This window comes from Rattus norvegicus, chromosome 20 (genome assembly GCF_036323735.1).
Source record: "Rattus norvegicus strain BN/NHsdMcwi chromosome 20, GRCr8, whole genome shotgun sequence".
In the NCBI taxonomy this organism is placed as follows: Eukaryota; Metazoa; Chordata; class Mammalia; order Rodentia; family Muridae; genus Rattus; species Rattus norvegicus.
In genome coordinates, this window is record NC_086038.1 from 4,608,869 (window position 1) to 4,628,410 (window position 19,542).

A 19,542-nucleotide genomic window follows, 5' to 3' on the forward strand; every position below is an offset into this window, starting at 1 on the left:
CAACAAAAAAACCCAACCTTTATCTTCTGTCCCTTGGATCCATCCCCTCTTCCTGAGGTCATCAGTATACACGATATTCCATCAGTGACGCATTTCACCGTCCCCGCCATAATCTGTAAACCCCTCTGCAGCCCCTGGAGCACCAGAGTTCTCTCTGGCGTCGTTGATACTCACCTCCAGCTCTGAAGACAGACCACTTTGTTATCACTGCTTTCCATGGACTCAGAGGACCATGATGCTGAGCCCGCGCACCGCGCCCTCCTCAGCCTACTTCCGGTCTTGATTCACCACCACCCCTATTGGCTTTCCAGTGTACCCCTCTTGTTTTCTTGATTTCTCTTTTAATAAAAATGTGCTTTAAACTACCGTATCGCTTTTCGCATCCATGGAATGGAACACCTGACAGAAACAAGGTTGGAAAGACTCATTTTTGCTCACCATTAGGAGGGGCTCGGTCCATCATGGCGGGTAAGACATGGCAGAGACGTTTATGGCAGTTTCCTCTGTAGCAGCTTCCACTTCCTGTGCAGCTTGTTCTCGTTTTCACCGATCAGGAAGTGGACTGGAACCGGAACCAGAAGCAGATGTTACCTTCAAGGTCCGCCACCAGCAGCCTGCTGCAGCTCAATAGGCCACTGCACATAAGGTTCCGCAGCCTCTCAAAACAGCGCCCCCTGCTGGTGACAAAATGCCTGAACGTGTGCTCCTGTGAGGGACATTTCACAATAGAACCTGGGCATCTGTGATCCATCTGGGGCTTTTATTTGAGATAGGGTATAAATTCAATTTTTGTGTGTAGATACTCAATTATTTCAGTACCAACTATTTAAAAAATATTTCCCCACTGGGTACTTTTGTCAAAGGATGATTACATACTTAAACTATATAATTATATTATATACTTACATTTGGGATATATGTAACATATACCATATATATGAATATATATATATTCATACTACATTGTTTTGATAAAACTATACAAAAAGCTTTAAAATCAAGCATCCTAAACCTCCATCTATCTTCGTTTTTGAAAATTTTTCTTTTCCATCTTTTGCATGTCCATGTTGATGTATCAACTTCTTCAATAAAGTCATTTAGATTGAAACTGTGTCAAATATAGATATGAATTAAGAGAGGACTGATTATCACCAACACTTGGTCTTCTCCACGCAGATGGCTCATCTTCCCATTCATTTGGTAGCCTATGGTTTTCCTCACCCCTGTTGTATAGTTTTCAGGTTACAGATTGTATATGTTGTTTGTCAAATTTATATATATATAATATATAAATTTATATATAATATATAAATCATTAATAATTTTTTAAATGTATACTCATAAGGGGCATTTGTCTAGAAATTTTTCTTGTTTTTCTTTCTTTTCTTTTTCTCCTTTCTTTATTTGTACAAGGATAACAATGGCTTCAAACACTAAACAGGACACACTCCTCTTCCATTTGTAATAATGTCATGTCTTCCTTAAATACCTAGTAGACTTTGTCACTGCAGACACGTGAACAAGCGCTGACTCTGTAGCAATGCTATAAGTACGAGTCCAACCTAACTGTTAGAGACAGGACCGTGTCCTCTTAGTCTTATCTTGGGTGGCCATGGCATCGGCCATGTATTTTACAGACAGGATGTTCATTTCATCTAGTGGTCTAATGTATAAAGTTTTTCATAGACTGTTGTCGGGTGTAGGTTTTTGCTACTACAGTTTAGTTCCAGGAGGTGGGTGTCACACTACCAGCTCCCCCACCCTGCCCAGCTTCCCTTGAATCCATGAATAAAAGACATACACACATTTGTTCATTTTCAACTTGCCTTTGGACACAATTGCTGGACACTATTATCTCCCATCTGGAAAAGTATGTCTTTATCAATACTTTTAGCTCCATACCTCCCATCTACCCTAAACCTTAGTTGGTCAGTTGAATCTACTTTCTGCTAAACATCTCTGACCACCCACCTATTGGAGCGGCCACAGCCCACTGCTCCTCCTGAGACCTCACATAGCTCTCTGGTTCTTCTCTCTCCAAAGCATATCAAACTTTCCTCTCTCTTTCCTTGCGTCCCCTTTTCCTCCAGGGACCCAGAAGTCCTGTCTGTACCTTCTGCCCAGCAATTGGCCCTTATCTTTCTTTACTGACAGATCAAGAACCAATTGGGGAACAGGACCTTAAACATCAGCACTGCCTCTATGGAGACAGTATGCTATACACACATCCTGCATGCACACAATTATGTCCCTACTCTTGTTCTTAGTATTGCTGTGGTTTTCTTTTTTCCTGGTGAGTGTTGATACAGTCTGGAGCTCTTAAATGATATGGTCTAAGGGGCCTGGATTGGATTCATTTTTTCTGCCAGCGAAAGAATTAAAAGGCAAGAAAAATCTGAAGTACAACAGGGCAGCAGAGAAATCTCACACGCAGCACACAGATTCAGCAGGTAAATAAAGGTGTTTATTGGGAGTGAGGAAGCAAACACATAGGGGACGGACACACACACACACACACACACACACACACACACACACACACACAGACTATGCAAAGCAGAACTGAGATACACACCCCAGAAGCTGAGAATCCAGGCTCTTCTTAAGGGCTGGGCTTTATAGCTGGGACCATTTCCTCCTCTGCTTTAGGGGTGGTCAGTTTGAACACAGACATGCTAGTTGATTGGTCCACAACTCTCATGTGACATGGATTGATCCAGCCTTGAACTTGGTGAGCCACTCCATCACCAGGGGACCTACAGAGAAACAAAAGCTCAAGTCAGAGGAGGAAGCCAGCCATTATGGAAATTCTCACCTTTATTACTTAGCCTTGGCCCCTTCCTCCATCGGTCTAATGCCTTGTCTCTCTGTCTCACAGGAGTTCACAAACCTAACTGACTGTTTCTCTGATGTCCCTGATTTCCACACTAAATTATGCTCTATTTGGTACCCCTTTCTTCTGATCATTTGGGCTAAAACTAATGTTACCTGTTGTAATTTCTGAAGATAAAATCTTTAGTTCATTGGCCTGAGCCCTCTCTTCACTTCCGGCCTGTGTACACTGTTGATGGAAATGCTGCATTGGGGGGTTTTGTATGTTTGTTTGTGTTTTGGTTTTTCAGGACAGGCCTCTCTGTGTAGCCTTGGCTGTCCTGGAACTCACTCTGTAGACCAGGTTGTCCTTGAACTCAGAGATCCTCCTGCCTCTGTCTCCTGAGTGCTGGGATTGAAGGTGTGCACCACCACTTTTAAATTCCTGTACTGATTTCTCCTGCACCTTGTTCAAAGGAGTCCAGTTTTTCACTTACAAATATTTGGTGATTTTGAAAGAATAAAGATTTAAACTATCCCCCACTGACCCTGCTGTGAGGACAAGTGCACCTCACAGCAGAGAATAACATAACATATTTTGGGGATGTAGCCTGGCTATAGCCACCACAAACCATCTGGCCTCAATAAGGCCTGACTCAACAGTCCTGAGAAAAATGAGAATTAGGGTCAGCTTGCCCCAGAAGCAGGGCGGCCTAGAGTTGAACTGAGCCCAAGTTACAAACCAGTGAAATTGCTTTGTGTGACTGTTGCCAACTGCCTATGTAATTTTCCCTATAAATCCCTTCCCCTAATTGGGCTCGGGGTCGAATCCTCTGTCTCCTGTGTAAGATAGGTGTCATCCCCAGAGCACTGGTTCCTCAAATACACCTCTTGTTTATTACATCAAGACTGGTTTCTCGTAAGTTCTTGGGGGTTGCGTTGTCTCGAGATTTGAGTGGGGGTCTTCCCCACCCCGGTGGTCTTTCAATATATGTTGCACGAACTTCTGATTTAATTTCAGTTTTTCAGCAAATAAATATCCTAGGTTGCTCTCCGTTACTGTAATAAAACTCTGGCCAAAACCAACTTGGGAAGGAAAGGGTCTATATCACCTCCTAGAGTACAATCCATCATGAAGGAAGTCAGGGCGGGATCTCAAGGCAGAAACCTGAAGACAAGAACTGAAGCAGAGGCCATGGAGGAGCCCTGCTTACTGGCTTGCTCCTGGTGATTTGCTCAGCCTGCCCTCTTAAGAAACCCAACCTACACTCGTGGCCCCACCCACAATGGGCTGGGCCCTCTTCCATCAATCAGCAATTCCTCAACTCAGATGTCCTCTTCCCAGGTGACTTCCAATTTGTGTGAAGTTGACAAAAATGCTAACCAGCACAGAAAACTGTGTGTGATTTGAATTCTCACATGTTCATCAATTCTTAGATATCCCCACCCCCCAAAAGACATTTGACATAATTCAGGCTCCATTCGTGTTAAAATTACCCAATGAAATGGAAGAGTAAACATGTTTTCTTAAAATCAAATATAGGAAGGGCTCTTGCTTTCATTGAACCTCATAGCTATTGTTTAATTTTTAAGCTTTATACATGCATTCCGAGAATTTTAAAATATAGATGATAAAATATGTTTGCTAGAGTATCAATAATATATTTGACAAAGAATTACAAAAACTTGATGTGGAAAGGGTGTCACCGAGTGACAGCTCAGAGGCCTGTGTTTGTTTAAATTTTTATTATCTCGCTCTCGCACGTATATTTGTGCATTTGTGCGTGCATGTGTACGTGTGCGTGTGTGTGTGTGTGTGTGGTGTGTGATACCTGGGGAGCCCAGAAGATCTCTTGGGGCCGGAGTTACAGGAGTTTGTGGGCCAAACTTCCCTGCATGGAGCTGGGAAGTAAACCAGGGTCCCGGCAAGCACAAGAGTCCTTGGTCATCTCTTCAGCCCTTTCTCGGGCTTCGGTTTTAAGCACGTAACTTTACTCCGTGCTGTCACGCTAAAGCGGACTCAAGCTCCCCCGTCTCACGCTTCTTTGCTTCTCTAGCATCCAAAACCTCCCCTCAGGCGGGCGGCATCGCCCACTGGAAAGCTGACGGAGCACTTGGTGAAATGAGAAACACTTGGCCGCCACCCTCTGGACAGGATCTCTGGCCTTTCCCAGTCCAGACCTGTGACCCAGGGACAGGACCCCAACTGATCCCCCGACTGTACGAAGTTCACTGCCGCCACCTACTGGCGTGTGGCCCATCTCACACTCAAAACTGTACTGTCCTGGGACTGCCACGGGGCAAAGCATTTTGTCACAGTCGGACATGAAAACAAAGACCAAATAGGCCTTGCGTCTCTGACCCTGCAGAAGAGAGGATTCTGGAGGTGAGGAAAGCGTCTCATTAGAGGCTCTGTCCTCCCCACCTTCCTCCCACAGTTTCTGCTCAGGGTGTCCTCTTTGTCTCATCCCTTCCATCTCCCCCATGAAAATAGAACATCTACTGAACACCCACAATTTTGTTTTCTTTTTCTTTATCCCCCCCCCCCCGCCTCAGATCCCGACTTCTCTTGGCGGTCTTGTAATTTGCTCTGTAGACCAGGCTGGCTTCGAACTTGTAGATCTGCCTGCCTCTGCCTCTGAAGGGCAAGGATTAAAGGCGAGCCCCACCCAGGTCCGCTATTATTTTGCTGCTCTTTATTTCTTTGCCCACCCGGCCTCCAGCTGGGAATGTGGCTTAGCAACAGAGCTGGACTAGGGAAAGCGCAGACACAAGGCCTGGGGGTTGATTCTTGTGCATTTTGTGTTAACTTGGCACAGGCTGGAGTCACCTGATTGGAGGGAACCTCAACTTAGGAAATGCCTTCATAAGATCCGGCTGTAAGGCATTTTCTTACTTAGTGATTGATGGGCGATGGCCCAGATCATTGCAGGCGGGACCACCCCTACAATGGGTTTTGTAAAAAAGCAGTCTGAGCAAGCCAGGAAAGCAGCATCCTGCAAGCCTCTGCATCGACTCCTTCTTCCAGATCCCTGCACTGTTTGGATTCCTGTCCTGACTCCCTTTGACGAACAGTGACGTAGAAGCACAAGCTAAACAAACCTTCTTCACCCCAAACTGCCTGGTCATGGAGTTTCATTACAGCAATAGTAACCCTAGGAAAGCCAATAGCCAACACTGGGGGCGGGGGGGGGGGGGGGGGGACATGGAAACAACGTTTCTAACGAAAGTTTGCTCTAACAGCAACTGAGGAAAAGAAACAAGAGGAGGCCATCACCTTCTCAACTCCCAGGGAGAGGGAGAAAACAGATGAAGCTCCCATCTGCAGACAGGCAAGCTTCCTCACAGGAAGGGTAGCTCAGTGAGCAGACCTGAGACTCCCCAGGGCAGAACCACGAGACCTGGCTGGGCTGCGTCCTGTGGTGGGAGGGCTGGCCTCCGCCCTTGACCATGAGATAGAGATGTGCCTCCACTTCTTGAAACCCAATCCAGAGATATTTTGTTCCACCGTCACTGTCTTGACTGGTGCCATTTTGCAATGCTCTTTAGTACAGAAATACATTTTGGAAATACATCACCCCTTAGTTTTCATTTACAATTCTGTCTGTTCTTTTCCCCTGACTTCGCTTAACTCTCATCTTGAATCTTGTTTCCTATCCATTTAATCGCTGACTTTCTAAGCATTAATTTGGATTTCCTTTTACAGCTAAAGCATGATTCCCTCTGTCCTCACTGCTGTCACCTTGTTCTGGTCCTTTGTCTGGAGACAATCTGCGCTAGTTAGTATCAGTTTTGAGGGATCCCATCTATAGCTTCCTGTTCCACTTGTTTCGATTTTCTGTTACTACCCAGAACAGGTGAGGGTATCAGGACAAGAACCTTGAGGGCTTTCTGCATTTCTTAGCTCAAAGTCGCCCTCTAGAGTTAACACAGCGCAGTGCCATTTCATTAACAGCGTGGGGGAAGTTGATGTCTGATTTTGTGTCTCCTGTTTCTGGAAATAGTTTTCCCCACTTCCTTTTTCTCTTTAAAACCGTGACATTCAGAGTTTCCACCAGTGAAGCCATTACTTCACTCCCTAGATTAATGCCTCCCTAAGACCTTCCCCTCCAGTTCCCTACCCAGTTTCCCCTTGTCAGACCCCGAAGCAGCAGTGGGATACAGTGCACCTGTGTGGAAGGCCGCAGACTTCTTCCATAATGACCCAGCTCAGAACAGAATATATATGCATATGCATATTTATGTGTGTGTATGCATACATACACACACAAACACACACACTTTTTTTTTTTTAATTTTTGAGACAGCTCTGGCTGTCCAGGAATTCACCATGTAGACCAGGCTGTCCTCAGGATCACAGACCCATCCACCTGTCTCTGCATCCGGATTCTGGGATTAAAGTTGTGCAGAGCACCACAGGCAGGCTGGAAAGGTTATTTTTGCAAAGGTGATTTTCTCTGCCCAGGCCCCTCCAGTCGGCTTCTATCACAGATCCGTGGGCTTTGCTGTGGTTGAGTATCTGTCGTCTTGTGTGTGTGTTGTCGGTCATCTTCATAGTCTTCCACCTCCGCTGTCCCTCGTCTGCCTCAGAGCGTAGCCCTGAGAGTGCAGAGGAACTGACAACAAGGTCAGGTGGACAACACATCAGAAAGATCAGAGGCTGGTTAAAAGAGTCCTTAATGAGACATTAATTCCTATAAATGTTATATTGTTACAGGACAGGCATTTAGAATTAGTATGCCCTTTTATCATGAGAACATTTAAAAAGGGATGTTAATCAAACTTAAGGAAGGCACCGGGAGATAAAGAGAATTATTAAAAGGTATAGCAGGCATCATTATAAAGGAAAACTGACAAATAGAAATATAAGAGTTTAAACTAGAGATGGTTCTTTTAAAAGGCGGATAAACATTATAGACATGGAAGGAAGCAAATGCTCCCAGAGAGGAGGTGGAAGGCTGTCGGCCACCACAGTCATTCAGACACCAGCAGCTAAGAAGGGTTACTAACACCTTCATCCAATAACTCAACAGGAGATGGAGACAAATGAAGACCTGGTTAGCGGTGGTTGAGTAAGGCCAGTGACTGTTCCCAAAGCCATGTGAGACCGTGTGGGAAATGGTGTGTATCTTCTTTGACACAGAAGATTTCCTTCTTAGACAGTGGGGTCTCTGTGAGTTCCAGGACAGCCTGGGCTACATGGTAAGACCCTGTTTCAGAAAGAGAGAGAGAGACAGAGACAGAGACAGACAGAGAGGCAGAGAGAGACAGAGACAGAAAGGGACAGAGAAACACAGAGACACAGAGACAGACACAGAAAGGAGTGCAGGAGTATTAAGATATGGCTTCAGTAGCTCAGTCCAGAATGTCACATTAACTAAAAGGAGAACAGGATGGTTGAGTCTCCGTATTTGTTTGTCTGTGGTTGTGGATTGACCTTTCCCGGAGGATCTAGAAGTCAGACTGACTGACTGGTGAGTACTACATGGTTGTGGTGACTCCCATGTCAAAGATCCTCTTCCTCTTTAGTCTCTTGTACGTGACAGAAGATAAGCATGAAAAGGAACTGCATTTCTGTATACCAGCCATGAACACACAATGCCTTTTGGGCTGTGATGAGCTCCCTGTGAGAATGTGCCCCTTGCAACAGATCTCCTTACGGCTTCCCAGAGGGGAGGAAAGATGAGGCACTCTTCCTCTGTCTGCCCCAGAGGACACCAAGCTTTCAGGAGAGTGACCCTGTGGGTGAGGGGATGAGTTACCTGGCCAGATGGCACAGGCCCGTGAGTCCAGCTACTTGGGAAACTGGGGCAGGAAGATACCATGTTCAAGGACAGCCTGGGCTGCAAAATGACCTTGAGGTCACTGCAGTCAACTTGGTGAGACCCTACTTCAAATTTTAAATAAATAAAATGGCCAAGAGGGCGTGGGATGCAGTTCAGGGATGGAACGTGGGCATTCATTCATAATGTCCTAGATTCCTTCAGCGCTGAGAGGAAAGACACAGGAAATTGCTGGGCCATAGTAGCACAGGCCTTTAATCCCACCCAGCATTCATGGAGGCAGAGGCAGACAGATCTCTGAGTTTGCAGCCAGTCTGGTCTACAAAGCAAGTTCAGCCAGGCTGAAGGACAGTGAAGGCTCTACAGAGAAACCCTGTCTGGAGAAATCCAAACAAAGGAGGTGGAAGAAAAAGGGAAACGGACAAAGTCAGACTGATGTACTCTGGTTACTTTTGTCGACTAGTTCCAGAAATGAAATATTTAGGCACGGGTCTAAGAGAGCACAGTAAATGAGTCAAGGGGGCTGGAGAGGTGGCTCAGTGACTAAGAGCACTCTGCTCTTCCATAGGACCCAGGTTCAATTCCAGAACCCACATGGTGGCTCCCAATGAACTATAACTCCAGTTCCAGGCCCCTGTCACCCTGTTCTGACCATCACACACACACACACACACACACACACACACACACACACACACACGATGCACAGATATTCATGCAGGGAAACCCCTCACACACAAAATAAAATGAATAAACCTAATCACTAAACAAACAACAAATGAATGCAGAAACCTGAGCTAGACCTGCTAGGGCAGAAAAGAAAGGCATACGGAAAACTCAGCGCCATTGTCACAGACGGCAGGAACAGGGAAAGGGCTAACACTATCTTGAAAAGGAATGAAGAGACTGGAATCAATCTGCCCAATTTTAATACTTCTATCAAAATGAAGACAAGTAATACTGGCCAAGGAATATGGACAAACAGGACAGAACAAAAACCCAGAAACAGGCCAATGAGGTATGTCCAAATAAAGGTTTAGCATTTTTGTTTTTATTATGTTGTGTGTTTATGTGTGCATGTGTGTGCTCGAGCATGTGTATGCACACATGTGCATGTATGTAGGGGCATATGCATGCTATGTCGGAGGCCAGAAGACTACCTGTGGGAGATAGTACTCGCTCTTGTGCTCTCTCTCTCTCTCTCTCTCTCTCTCTCTCTCTCTCTCCATTTTCTGGGTCCCTGGGATCAAATTCAAGTGTCCAGGCTTTACCCACTGAGCCATCTTGCAGCCTCTAAATACCTTTTTGATAAAATGTAAAAGCAATGCATTAGAGAGAAGGTAGAGTTTTCAACAAATGGCACTGGAGGGATTAATCATCTGTAGGGGAAAGGATCAGACCTGGTGGCACATGTGGTAAACCTAGCATTTGAGAGGCAGAAGCAGGAGAATCAGGAGTTCAAGGCCAGCTTCAGGTACCCGGTGCTACTGAAGCCAGCCTGGGCTGCATGAGACACTCTCTCTCTCTCTCTCTCTCTCTCTCTCTCTCTCTCTCTCTCTCTCTCTCTCTCACACACACACACACACACACACACACACACACACACACACAAATCTACATGCAAATAACATCTCATTTTATATTTAAAAACTAACAGAGGTTATGGACTAAATCAGACATAAAAGTCATAGGACTTTTAGAAGAAAAATCTTCAGAAAGAACCATCTAAATAGGAAAACTTGTGGGGAACAGAAACAAAACAGAACGAGGAAAGGGTGGAAAGGAAGAGCCAAAGTGAGGGTTGGAGCAGCTGGGTTTCCTGGTGTGGAGCCAGCATCTCATGGGCTCCCTGCCGGAGCACAGGAGATGCACCAGCATGCTATCCTCAGAAAAAACAATAAAAACAATTTTACATTAAAAAGAAGCAACAGGGGTTGGGGATTTAGCTCAGTGCTTGCTAGGCAAGCGCAAGGCCCTGGGTTCGGTCCCCAGCTCTGGGGGAAAAAAAAAGAGAGAGAAAAAAAAAAGAAGCAACAGAGAGTGGATCCGGCTTTATCTACTTCAAACAGTTGATGTTCTTTATTGACATCAGAGAACAAATGTTGAGACCATTTAAGACAAACTAATATCCTTTCAAACAATGAAAATACACCAGAAAATTCTCCCACCAACTAAACTGTAATTTATTTCAAAACAAGCTAAAAGCCATTTAGAATATAAAGTCCAAGATCAAGCATTCCAAAATCCCAGCATGGGTGGGAGGGATTTATGAGCTGAAGAGCTATTGGCAAGCAGTTGACGGCGGCTGCAGAGTGAAACTCCATGTTCTTCAAGGATGTGGCTCCTGAGAGGCCACCTACTCTCCGGCTGATGGACCCGCCCCCCCCCCCATGTCATCCAGGCAGAACTACATTGACTCAGTGAATTAAAGCAAAACGCATATGAAGTCGGGAGGTAAATGTGGTCAGGGGAGAGGAGGAGTGAGAAGAGAGAGAATGGGAGTGGATTTGATCAAAACACATGATACACATGTACAAAATTCTCAAACAATAAAAAGATTAATAAAAAATACTTTCTACCAAGACAAAGTGACGCCATATTGAAGGAGGCTGCTAAGCTTCCCTCACAGCTCAAACAATTTTTCGACAGCCTTCCCATCTGCATAGGACAGAAACAATTCCAATCCTGTCAAATTAGTAAAAAGATGTTGCTCAGGTGTCAAGACTTAGCAAAACCCGTGAACTTATTGCTCCGCTAAGGTCACTATTACATGAAATTAGTGCTTTGTTTTAGAACCCTGCAGCAGAGGACAGAATGGTGACTCCCTGCAGGCTGGAATTGCTGCAAGATGCCAACACTTTTACCTTCATCGACTTTGAAATTTAGTGCAGGTAACAGTGAGCAGAGCCAACAGCATGGATAAATAAACAAGGAATTGTAGAGATGGACTGTCACAATGTAGCGACTCCCAGGAAATTAGCAGACCGGGGCAATTAGCATCAATGCTTGTTGTAACATCATGAAAAGAGAAACAAGGAGATACAGTGTGACTCCAGAAAAGGTCATGACCTCCTCGAGACTCCAAAAGAACCAAACCAGAGTCCCACCTTCACATCCTCATCAGGTGCTAACTCACGGAAAACACAAAGGGCAAAAGTGTGGGTCAGATGGCACCGAGTGTGTGCGGGCAACATAATCTCTTCACCCTGGAGACTGAGGCTTCTCAACTACTTTAATCCTGACAGAAAGAAAGGATGAGGTCAAACATCTGAAAGTCTGGGAGACAAGAAAGACCAAGGATTATTGTATACAGGAAGGTGTGTTTGACGGAAGAAGCCATCCAATTACCCACATGGACAGTGTGTGCTGTGGGTGTTTACTGGCTGAGGCGCATGAGTAATTCCACAGAGACCACCACTGTCTGATTTTTTTTTTATTAAGTTGAGTATTTCTTATTTACATTTCGAGTGTTATTCCCTTTCCCGGTTTCCGGGCCAACATCTCCTCACTTCTCTTCTATATGGGTGTTCCCCTCCCTATCCTCCCCCCATTGCCGCCCTCCCCCCAACAATCTAGTTCACTGGGGGTTCAGTCTTAGCAGGACCCAGGGCTTCCCCTTCCACTGGTGCTCTTACTAGGGTATTCATTGCTACCTATGAGGTCAGAGTCCAGGAGGTAGTGGCTTAGTCCCTGGAAGCTCTGGTTGCTTGGCATTGTTGTTCATATGGGGTCTCGAGCCCCTTGAAGCTCTTTCAGTCCTTTCTCTGATTCCTTCAATGGGGGTCCTGTTCTCAGTTCAGTGGTTTGCTGCTGGCATTCGCCTCTGTATTTGCTGTATTCTGGCTGTGTCTCTCAGGAGAGATCTACATCTGGCTCCTGTCAGCCTGCACTTCTTTGCTTCATCCATCTTGTCTAATTGGGTGGCTGTATATGTATGGGCCACATGTGGGGCAGGCTCTGAATGGGTGTTCCTTCTGCCCTGATTTTTTTTTTTAACCTGAGCAGGTGATTACATGGGTTTTGCCTTGAATAAGTCATTGAATTATACATTCACTGTGGTTACCTGTGACTGTTTTACTTTCTGACGAGGATTTTAAGGCAACTGTATGGAAGACTAGAAGCTGGGGTTGGGAGACAGAGAGGCCGGGGGTATCCCAGTCACAGGGTTAGGGTTGAGCCACAGAGACCAAAGCAACTTAGATCTGGAACGGGTTAGGTCCTAAGGAAGTTTCTGGACCACATCCTGAAAATGAGGGGGTACTGAGGTGCAGAGCAGAAGGGGAAGATCCATGACCACATCTCACAGACCCTTCGGCCAGCATTCTTTACCCAACCCGGGTCCCCAGCCTTTTCACACTTCTTCAGGCTCTGGGGGAGAAGCTTCCATTAGGATCTTAGTAGGGGTGAGGTGGGAGAAGCGCCCTTGAAGCCTGCAGGATGAGTGAGAAGATCTCAGGAGGCTTCTCCAACTCCAGATGCTCAGAAGACAATCACCCAGCCAGAGGCACCTCTGCCTCCCCTACACCATGATGCTTGCTCTGGCTAAAGAACAAGGCCGTGATCCGCCAGCCAAAGACAAGGAACCAGAGTGCTTACCTCATTGCCAGGCTGAGTCTCCACGGACGCTGGAAAGAGAGAATGAGATCCCCAGTCAGCATCAAATGTGGTTTTCCTGGGGGAGCCCTCAGGCTCAGCACTTGTCTGCTTCCTCCTGGCTTTAGGAAACCCTGTCACGGGGGATACCTGAGCACAGCCTCCCTCCCTCAGATCCTCAGTAAAGGAAGCTGGAAGTGGAGAAGCCCAGGGCAGGTGGGAAGGCTCTCTTCAGAGGTCTGCTACCTTTCTGAGCCTTGAGGTGGATGACAGCTCCCACCAGAAAGACAGTCAGCCCAAGCAGGAATGCTGCAGCTCCACTCAGTATCTTTTCCCAGGAATATTCAGACTGAGCCACTGTGAGAAAACGAGACTTAAAGTCAATGTGATGCTTCCAGTTCTGGCCGCAACTTCTTAAAGCCCCAAAGCCCAGTACTGCTCAGGGAAGAACTAAATCTAGAAATGGAGTCGCTTTCTATTGGTCACTGATATTCCCTCTCCCTCTCCCCCTCCCCCTCCTCTTCCCCCTTCTTCTCCCTCTCTCTCTCCCTTCTCTCTCTCTCCCTCTTCTCTCTCTCTCTCCCTTCTCTCTCTCTCCCTTCTCTCTCTCCTCTCTCTCTCTCTCTCTCTCTCTCTCTCTCTCTCTCTCTCTCTCTTTCTCTCTGCATGAATGTATGTGTGTAAGGGTGTAAATGTCTATGTTATGTATGTGTATGAGTGTGTCGTGTGTGTGCACATGCACGCACGTTCACGTGCATGCAATAGACAAGAGGTCAACTTCCAGTGTTATTCCTCTGGTGCCATCTTCGCTATTCTTGCTATATAGTTCAATGTCCCTGGCTGACCTAGAGCATGCTAATAGGCTCCCTGTCTCCACACACACACCCCCAGGCCCTAGAACTACAAGCAGGGACCAGAGCACCTGGGTTTTTTATATCGACTTTGGGGACCAATCTCAGGTCCTCACACTTATGTGGCAAGCCGTTCACCAGCTAAGACACTTCTCCAGGTCTCTCCCTGATTTACAGCCCGTGACAATGTCCCTAAAGATTAAAATGTTAAAGAATACTAGGTCCCGGGCTTAGAGGCAAGCTGTGGGTTAACAGCCCTCCTTCTCTGTCCCCCAGGCATTCGGAGGATGGATGTCTGTCCTGTTTTCTCCTGCCCTGGTACTAGGATTATTATATCAGGGGAATGTGTCTTGTCATCAACATGAAATGAACACAGAAGTGGCAGCCCATATAGGCCAAGGCTGAGAAATACAGAAAACAAAAGGATGCTCACCCCATGCCACAGAAACAGGTCTCAGGAGGCCGGGGTGCTCCACAAGGCAACTGTAGACGTCTCCAAGCTCTGGGATCATTTCCAGCATTACCGTCGTCTGGAAGGTCCAGTCTCCATTCCTAACAAGGCCAGTGGACATGACCCCGGACCTCTCCTCCTGCCCATTCCGGAACCACCTGACACTTATGTCCCCAGGGTAGAAGTCTGTCACAGAGCAGAGCAACAGGTTGTGCTGCTGCAGCAATGGGGTCCTCTCTGGGTACACCGTCACCTCCGGAGGCACTAGCAAGAGAAGAAACAGAAAGCACAGCAGGGACAGGAGCGTCCCTAGAGACCCTGACCGCCCTGATCTGTATCTCAAACCAGCCAAATAGAAGCTGGAAGGTGGGGTCCCCAAGCCCCTAGACTGAGAAGCAGAAGAGGCCCACAAGTGTCGCGCCCACCTCGGCCAGCAAGGAAGACGCAACACAGTCCGATTCTTCTCAACAGCCCTTTATTGCAGGACCACCTCTTTGCTGATACGGGTACCTCGAGCAGCAAAGGCGCTCGCCTTATATACACAACAGGCTGTGGTCGTGCTACTTGTCCTTCAGGGATTGGCAGAGCACGAATCACCCCATTAGCCTGCGGCCGCCCTGGCAAAGGGACAAGCCTGCACATGCGAGATAAGTTGTTTACCACCAGACGGGACTGGATGTCGGCACCATCTTTGTTTTACTGCACTGCTCCCAACACACAAGGAGGATTCACACTCTGCCAGGTCACCCCCTCCACCCAGTCACCCACTGTATTCAATGGACACTATTTCTCAAAGACCCCAAGAACTCTGAGGTTTCTAGAAGGAGACCACCATTCACTGAGGTGGAAATTTCTGGTTTCTTTGGAATCTCGGCTGTGTCAGAGGATGTTGTGCTGAAGCTGACACAGGTGAGAGGTTGTTTTGCAGAAGCAGACGAGAGAGAGAAAGCGTGATTTTGCAGGGGAAGAATATAAATATGGCCCACAGACAGTGGGGGGTGGTTGTGGCATTAGTTCGCCTTGCTCTGCCTCCCTGAGGACACTCTTGTATTGGTTTGCTTGTATCTTTGCCTGCCATGACTCCATAGAGAGTGACTTGCCAAAGAACTTCTCGTGATACCCCGGCAGCTTCTTCCTATTTCCACACACTCCGGCCAATTGGCAGAGCCTTGCGGTTTCTTCTGGATCAAACCGCCACTGCCGATCCATGAGTGGTGATTGCCAAGTGGACTAGACTGCTGCGGCTGATTCGTGTTGGTGTTTGCTAGAGAACCGGACTGTGAAGGCTGGAAGAGCTCCCAAAGAACTACTTCTTTTTAAAGATTTATTTATTTATTTTGTATATGAGTACATTGTACCTGTCTTCAGACACACCAGAAGAGGGCATCGGATCCCATTACAGATGGTTGTGAGCCACCATGTGGTTGCTGGGATTTGAACTCAGGACCTCTGGAAGAGCAGTCGGTGCTCTTAACCACTGAGACATCTCTCCAGCCCCCAAAGAACTACTTCTAAGCAGGTCCACAACCCCTGTTTCCTATTAACCTTCCTTCCCACTACCTGTGATGGGTGGTGGGCTAGAAGGGAGGTTGAAGTGTTTTCAAACCCTTATTAAAGCAGGTTTTAAAAATCTAAGCCAATAATTCACAGCTGAGGACAGAGCATAGTCACAGACGCCCCCAAGCCTGATGACCTGAGTTCAATCTCTAGGATCCTCGTGATGGAAGGAGAGAACCAACTCCTCGAATTGTCCTCTGACCTCCATGTGTGCACTGTGGCATGCACGGAACACACACAAATAAGTAATAGACAGACAGACAGACAGAGGATAGTTAAGACCTCTTAAATGCCTAGTATGAGGTTCTTCCAGAGAACCCCTAGACCTCCCCTTCACCCACCATTTCTCTCCACGGTGAAGGGGGCCCCCAGCTTGTACTCTTGCCTGCAGACCATGTTCACAGCAGCTCTACTTGTTTCCAGGAGATCCAGGCGTTTGTTCCACTGATCAGCGTCCACCTCCCCCAGCTCCGTCAGTGCCACGAAAAACCCCAGGTCACTGTCGAAATGTAAGTACTCCTCCAGGTTGAAGATGAACCTGACCAGGAAGCGGACCTTTTCTGTACCGTTGGTGAAGTAACACTCTGCCTTCGCCTGAATCACAAAATCCTCTGGAAACCATAAAAGGATTAGGAACCAGATGCACCTCTGGGAAAGCCTGCCCCTGGTGCACAAAGTCAGACTGCAACGTGCTCAAAAGCACAACATTAAAGAGACAAAATCACGGGCTGGAGAGATGGCTCAGTGGTTAAGGGCACTGGTTACTCTTCCAGAGGTCCTCAGTTCAAATCCCAGCAACCACATAGTGGCTCACAACCATCTGTAATGAGATCTGATGCCCTCTTCTGCTGTGTATGTGAAGCTACAGTGTATTTTCATAAATAAAATAAATTTTTAAAAAAAGAGTCATAGGGTATCATTCAAGACTTATTTGCATTTGTTTAAAATGTGAACAGGGAAGACAGTTGTCAGCAGTTGTCAGGAGTAAGTTTGTCCCTTTCTGTCCTATCCCCCAACACCACAACCCAATCCCCATATCATCTCCCCACCTCCATCTCTCCCACCCCTGTCCCTAACCCATCGTTCCCCCACCCCTCCCCACCCTGTCTCCCCATCCTGTCTGCCCTCCCTCCCGATTCCCCTCATCCCTGTCCCTATCTCCCCGCAGTCCCTGTGTCCTCCCTTCTCCACATCCCCATCCTCCCTGTCCCTCTCCCCTCCCCCTCCCCTGTTATTCCCTCCCACCCCTAATCCAGCATGTGGGGTCCCAGGGATTAAACTCAGGTTTTCAGGTTGGGCAGCAAGTGGCTTTAACCACTGAGCCGTCTTGCAGCCCATTTTATGTTTCTGAACACTACACTCATGTCGAAGACACACTTGGAATGCTGGTCATGGAGAGGAAGGAAGGGAAAGGAGGTGGGACAGGAGGAGAAAGAGTTCTTGAATGGTGGCGTTCTGTGACTCAGTTCTGTACGCCTGAGAATGACAGAGCGGGCAGACCTCCGTGAAGCGGCTATGCTGAGACTTGGAGGATAATGGCTTTGCCTGAGCTGCGGGTCTGCTCATTTCTAAGCTCATCCTCCAGGAATGCTTGGCCTCCCACTAAGACTTCCATGGCCACCCAGGTCCCTCTGAGGGCCAGAGTTCAGATGAGGTGCCAGCCTCCAGTCCCTCAACGTGTCTACCCCCTCTTTACAAGGTAAAGAAAGTGCATGTGGGGTTTTCACCATCATTTAAAACTCTATGCTGATTTTCCCCCCATTTCTCAAACGGTCATGATAAACTCAGAGCGTTTTTTTGTTCTCAGAGAAAAATGACGCCCCTCCCCAGCCTGGTTCCTCTTCTGTATTTAGTGAGGCTCTGACATTAGAGCGGAGTCTTTTCTTAGCATATCACATCCTGTTTTCCGCTCACAACCCAGCATTTTCATGGTCTAACAACGCTGGTGTCTGCAGAGCCCATCTCCCTGGAAACCCGAGGCCAGAGATAATTAAAATACTCAACTTGTCTGAGTCCTTAACTTCCCTTACACCTCAAAACTCCTCAGTAGGATGCTGAACGCTAACCAGGAGTTTAAAAGTTGACGGAGGTGTTACTGCCAGTCACCTGACAGCCCCAACAAGAGTAGATGCTCGTATAAGAGGCTCTGCTGCTCTCTGACTCCAGCTCTCAGGGTTCTAGTGTCTGATGTTGATGCATAAGGAACCCAGCAGGGGAAAATGTCTCCTTTCTTCCTCCCCTACCCGGCATCTGTGTCTCAGGTACAGGAAGACCTTCCCAGGCAGCCATCGAGGGTGCTGAGGAGGACATGAGAGCTTCCTGGTCAATGAAGGGACTCTTTAGAGTCAGAGCCACTCTAGTCTGAGACTTTGATCCACAGGGAGTGGGGGGGGGGGAGTTAGCCCCATGCCGATCCCTGAAAATGCACCCAGAAACAAACCCCTTTGTTCTTACCTGGGGAGTCTCTGCCTTCAACCATGAAGGAATCTGGCCTCATGAGGTTCACTAGCAGAGCCACCACCCAGGGGGCCCTCCCAGCACCCATTCTGGAGGGGACCAAGGGACAATAAGAGACTGATACACCTCTTTAGAATGGAGCTGTCTTCCACAGAGCTGGAAAAAAAAATCACTAAGTATAGATAATTATGCAGCCTCACTGAGATTGGAACCATCTTCAGGCTGTTTAACCAATCAAGAGTGAAGAGTTTGCATCATCGGTTGCTAGGCAGAACACTTTAATGGCATTGCGTTATAAAAGCCAAGAACTGGTTACCTGGAGAGTGAGTGTTGGTGGTTTAAGTGTGGGAAAATGGACCAGGATCGGGAAAGTCTGCGGAGGATGAGGTCCTAGAACAAAGTAGGTTATTTATTGTGTATCCTGCTGTCCTCACTTCGTAGGGTCCCTTGAATTATTCTGACCAACAGGTCTCCCTTCCTAGAGAGTGGCTGACATTGACAGCAGAGGGTGCTGAACCAAGTAGACGGTTTTGTGGATTGTGGCTTAAAGGGGGGGTCTGAGGTAGGCTTATCAGCAAAAGCAGAAGACCGGCTGTACTGTGTCTTGTATGCCAAGCAAGGAGGGGAGGGAGGAGGAAAACTAAGACAGAAAGACAGGCAGGGGAGACGGAATTCTCAAAAGAATAAAATCGTGCAAATATATTCATAAGGACAGAATATAAGGAAGGATTGGGGGCCAGGTCAGCAAGATGGCAGGATGGGAGTCTATAGAGCGTATTAGCTGGCAGAACTGCCAAGCACATGCGAGAGCACACTCACACACACACACACACACACACACACATACACACACACAATTAGCCAGTATACCTACCAAGATAACTTAATGATGTGTATATTGTGCACAGAATTTTGTCCCACTGATGTTTGTACACATGTATTTTAGCGTCTAAATAAGACATCGGGAACAATGGCCAAAGATTTGTACCACCACCACCCAGCCCCCTGCTTGTTCTGTGTACCCCAGAAGAGGATCTAC

The 19,542-nt window shown here is 47.1% G+C and overlaps 1 protein-coding gene across 4 annotated transcripts; it reads right to left on the minus strand.

Annotated features, from left to right (window-relative positions):
- Positions 1-12,467: 12,467 nt before the first annotated feature.
- RT1-DOb (RT1 class II, locus DOb) lies at positions 12,468-18,669 on the minus strand. 4 transcript variants are annotated; one of them, NM_001412194.1, is made up of 6 exons: positions 18,501-18,655; positions 16,388-16,657; positions 14,472-14,675; positions 13,434-13,544; positions 13,191-13,219; positions 12,468-13,024 (listed from the first exon to the last, which is right to left on the minus strand). In NM_001412194.1, exons 1-6 carry the CDS (start codon positions 18,589-18,591, stop codon positions 12,989-12,991), a joined length of 741 nt encoding a protein of 246 aa, NP_001399123.1. In that variant the 5' UTR covers positions 18,592-18,655; the 3' UTR covers positions 12,468-12,988. The 4 variants fall into 4 exon arrangements, 2 of the variants coding, with proteins under 2 accessions (NP_001399123.1, NP_001008846.1); NM_001008846.2 differs by having other exon boundaries at positions 14,472-14,753; XR_005497297.2 differs by having other exon boundaries at positions 12,920-13,024; positions 13,338-13,544; positions 18,501-18,669.
- Positions 18,670-19,542: the final 873 nt, after the last annotated feature.

What these genes read in the sequence shown, in the direction of transcription:
- RT1-DOb (NM_001008846.2), bottom strand. Translation starts at nt 18,591, where the DNA reads ATGGGTGCTGGGAGGGCCCCCTGGGTGGTGGCTCTGCTAGTGAACCTC. An exon ending in CCACCTCAAGGCTCAGAAAG is followed by an intron (nt 13,220 to 13,433) that starts GTAGCAGACCTC and finishes CTCTCTTTCCAG; the next exon opens with CGTCCGTGGAGACTCAGCCT. An exon ending in AGACTCAGCCTGGCAATGAG is followed by an intron (nt 13,025 to 13,190) that starts GTAAGCACTCTG and finishes CTCATCCTGCAG; the next exon opens with GCTTCAAGGGCGCTTCTCCC.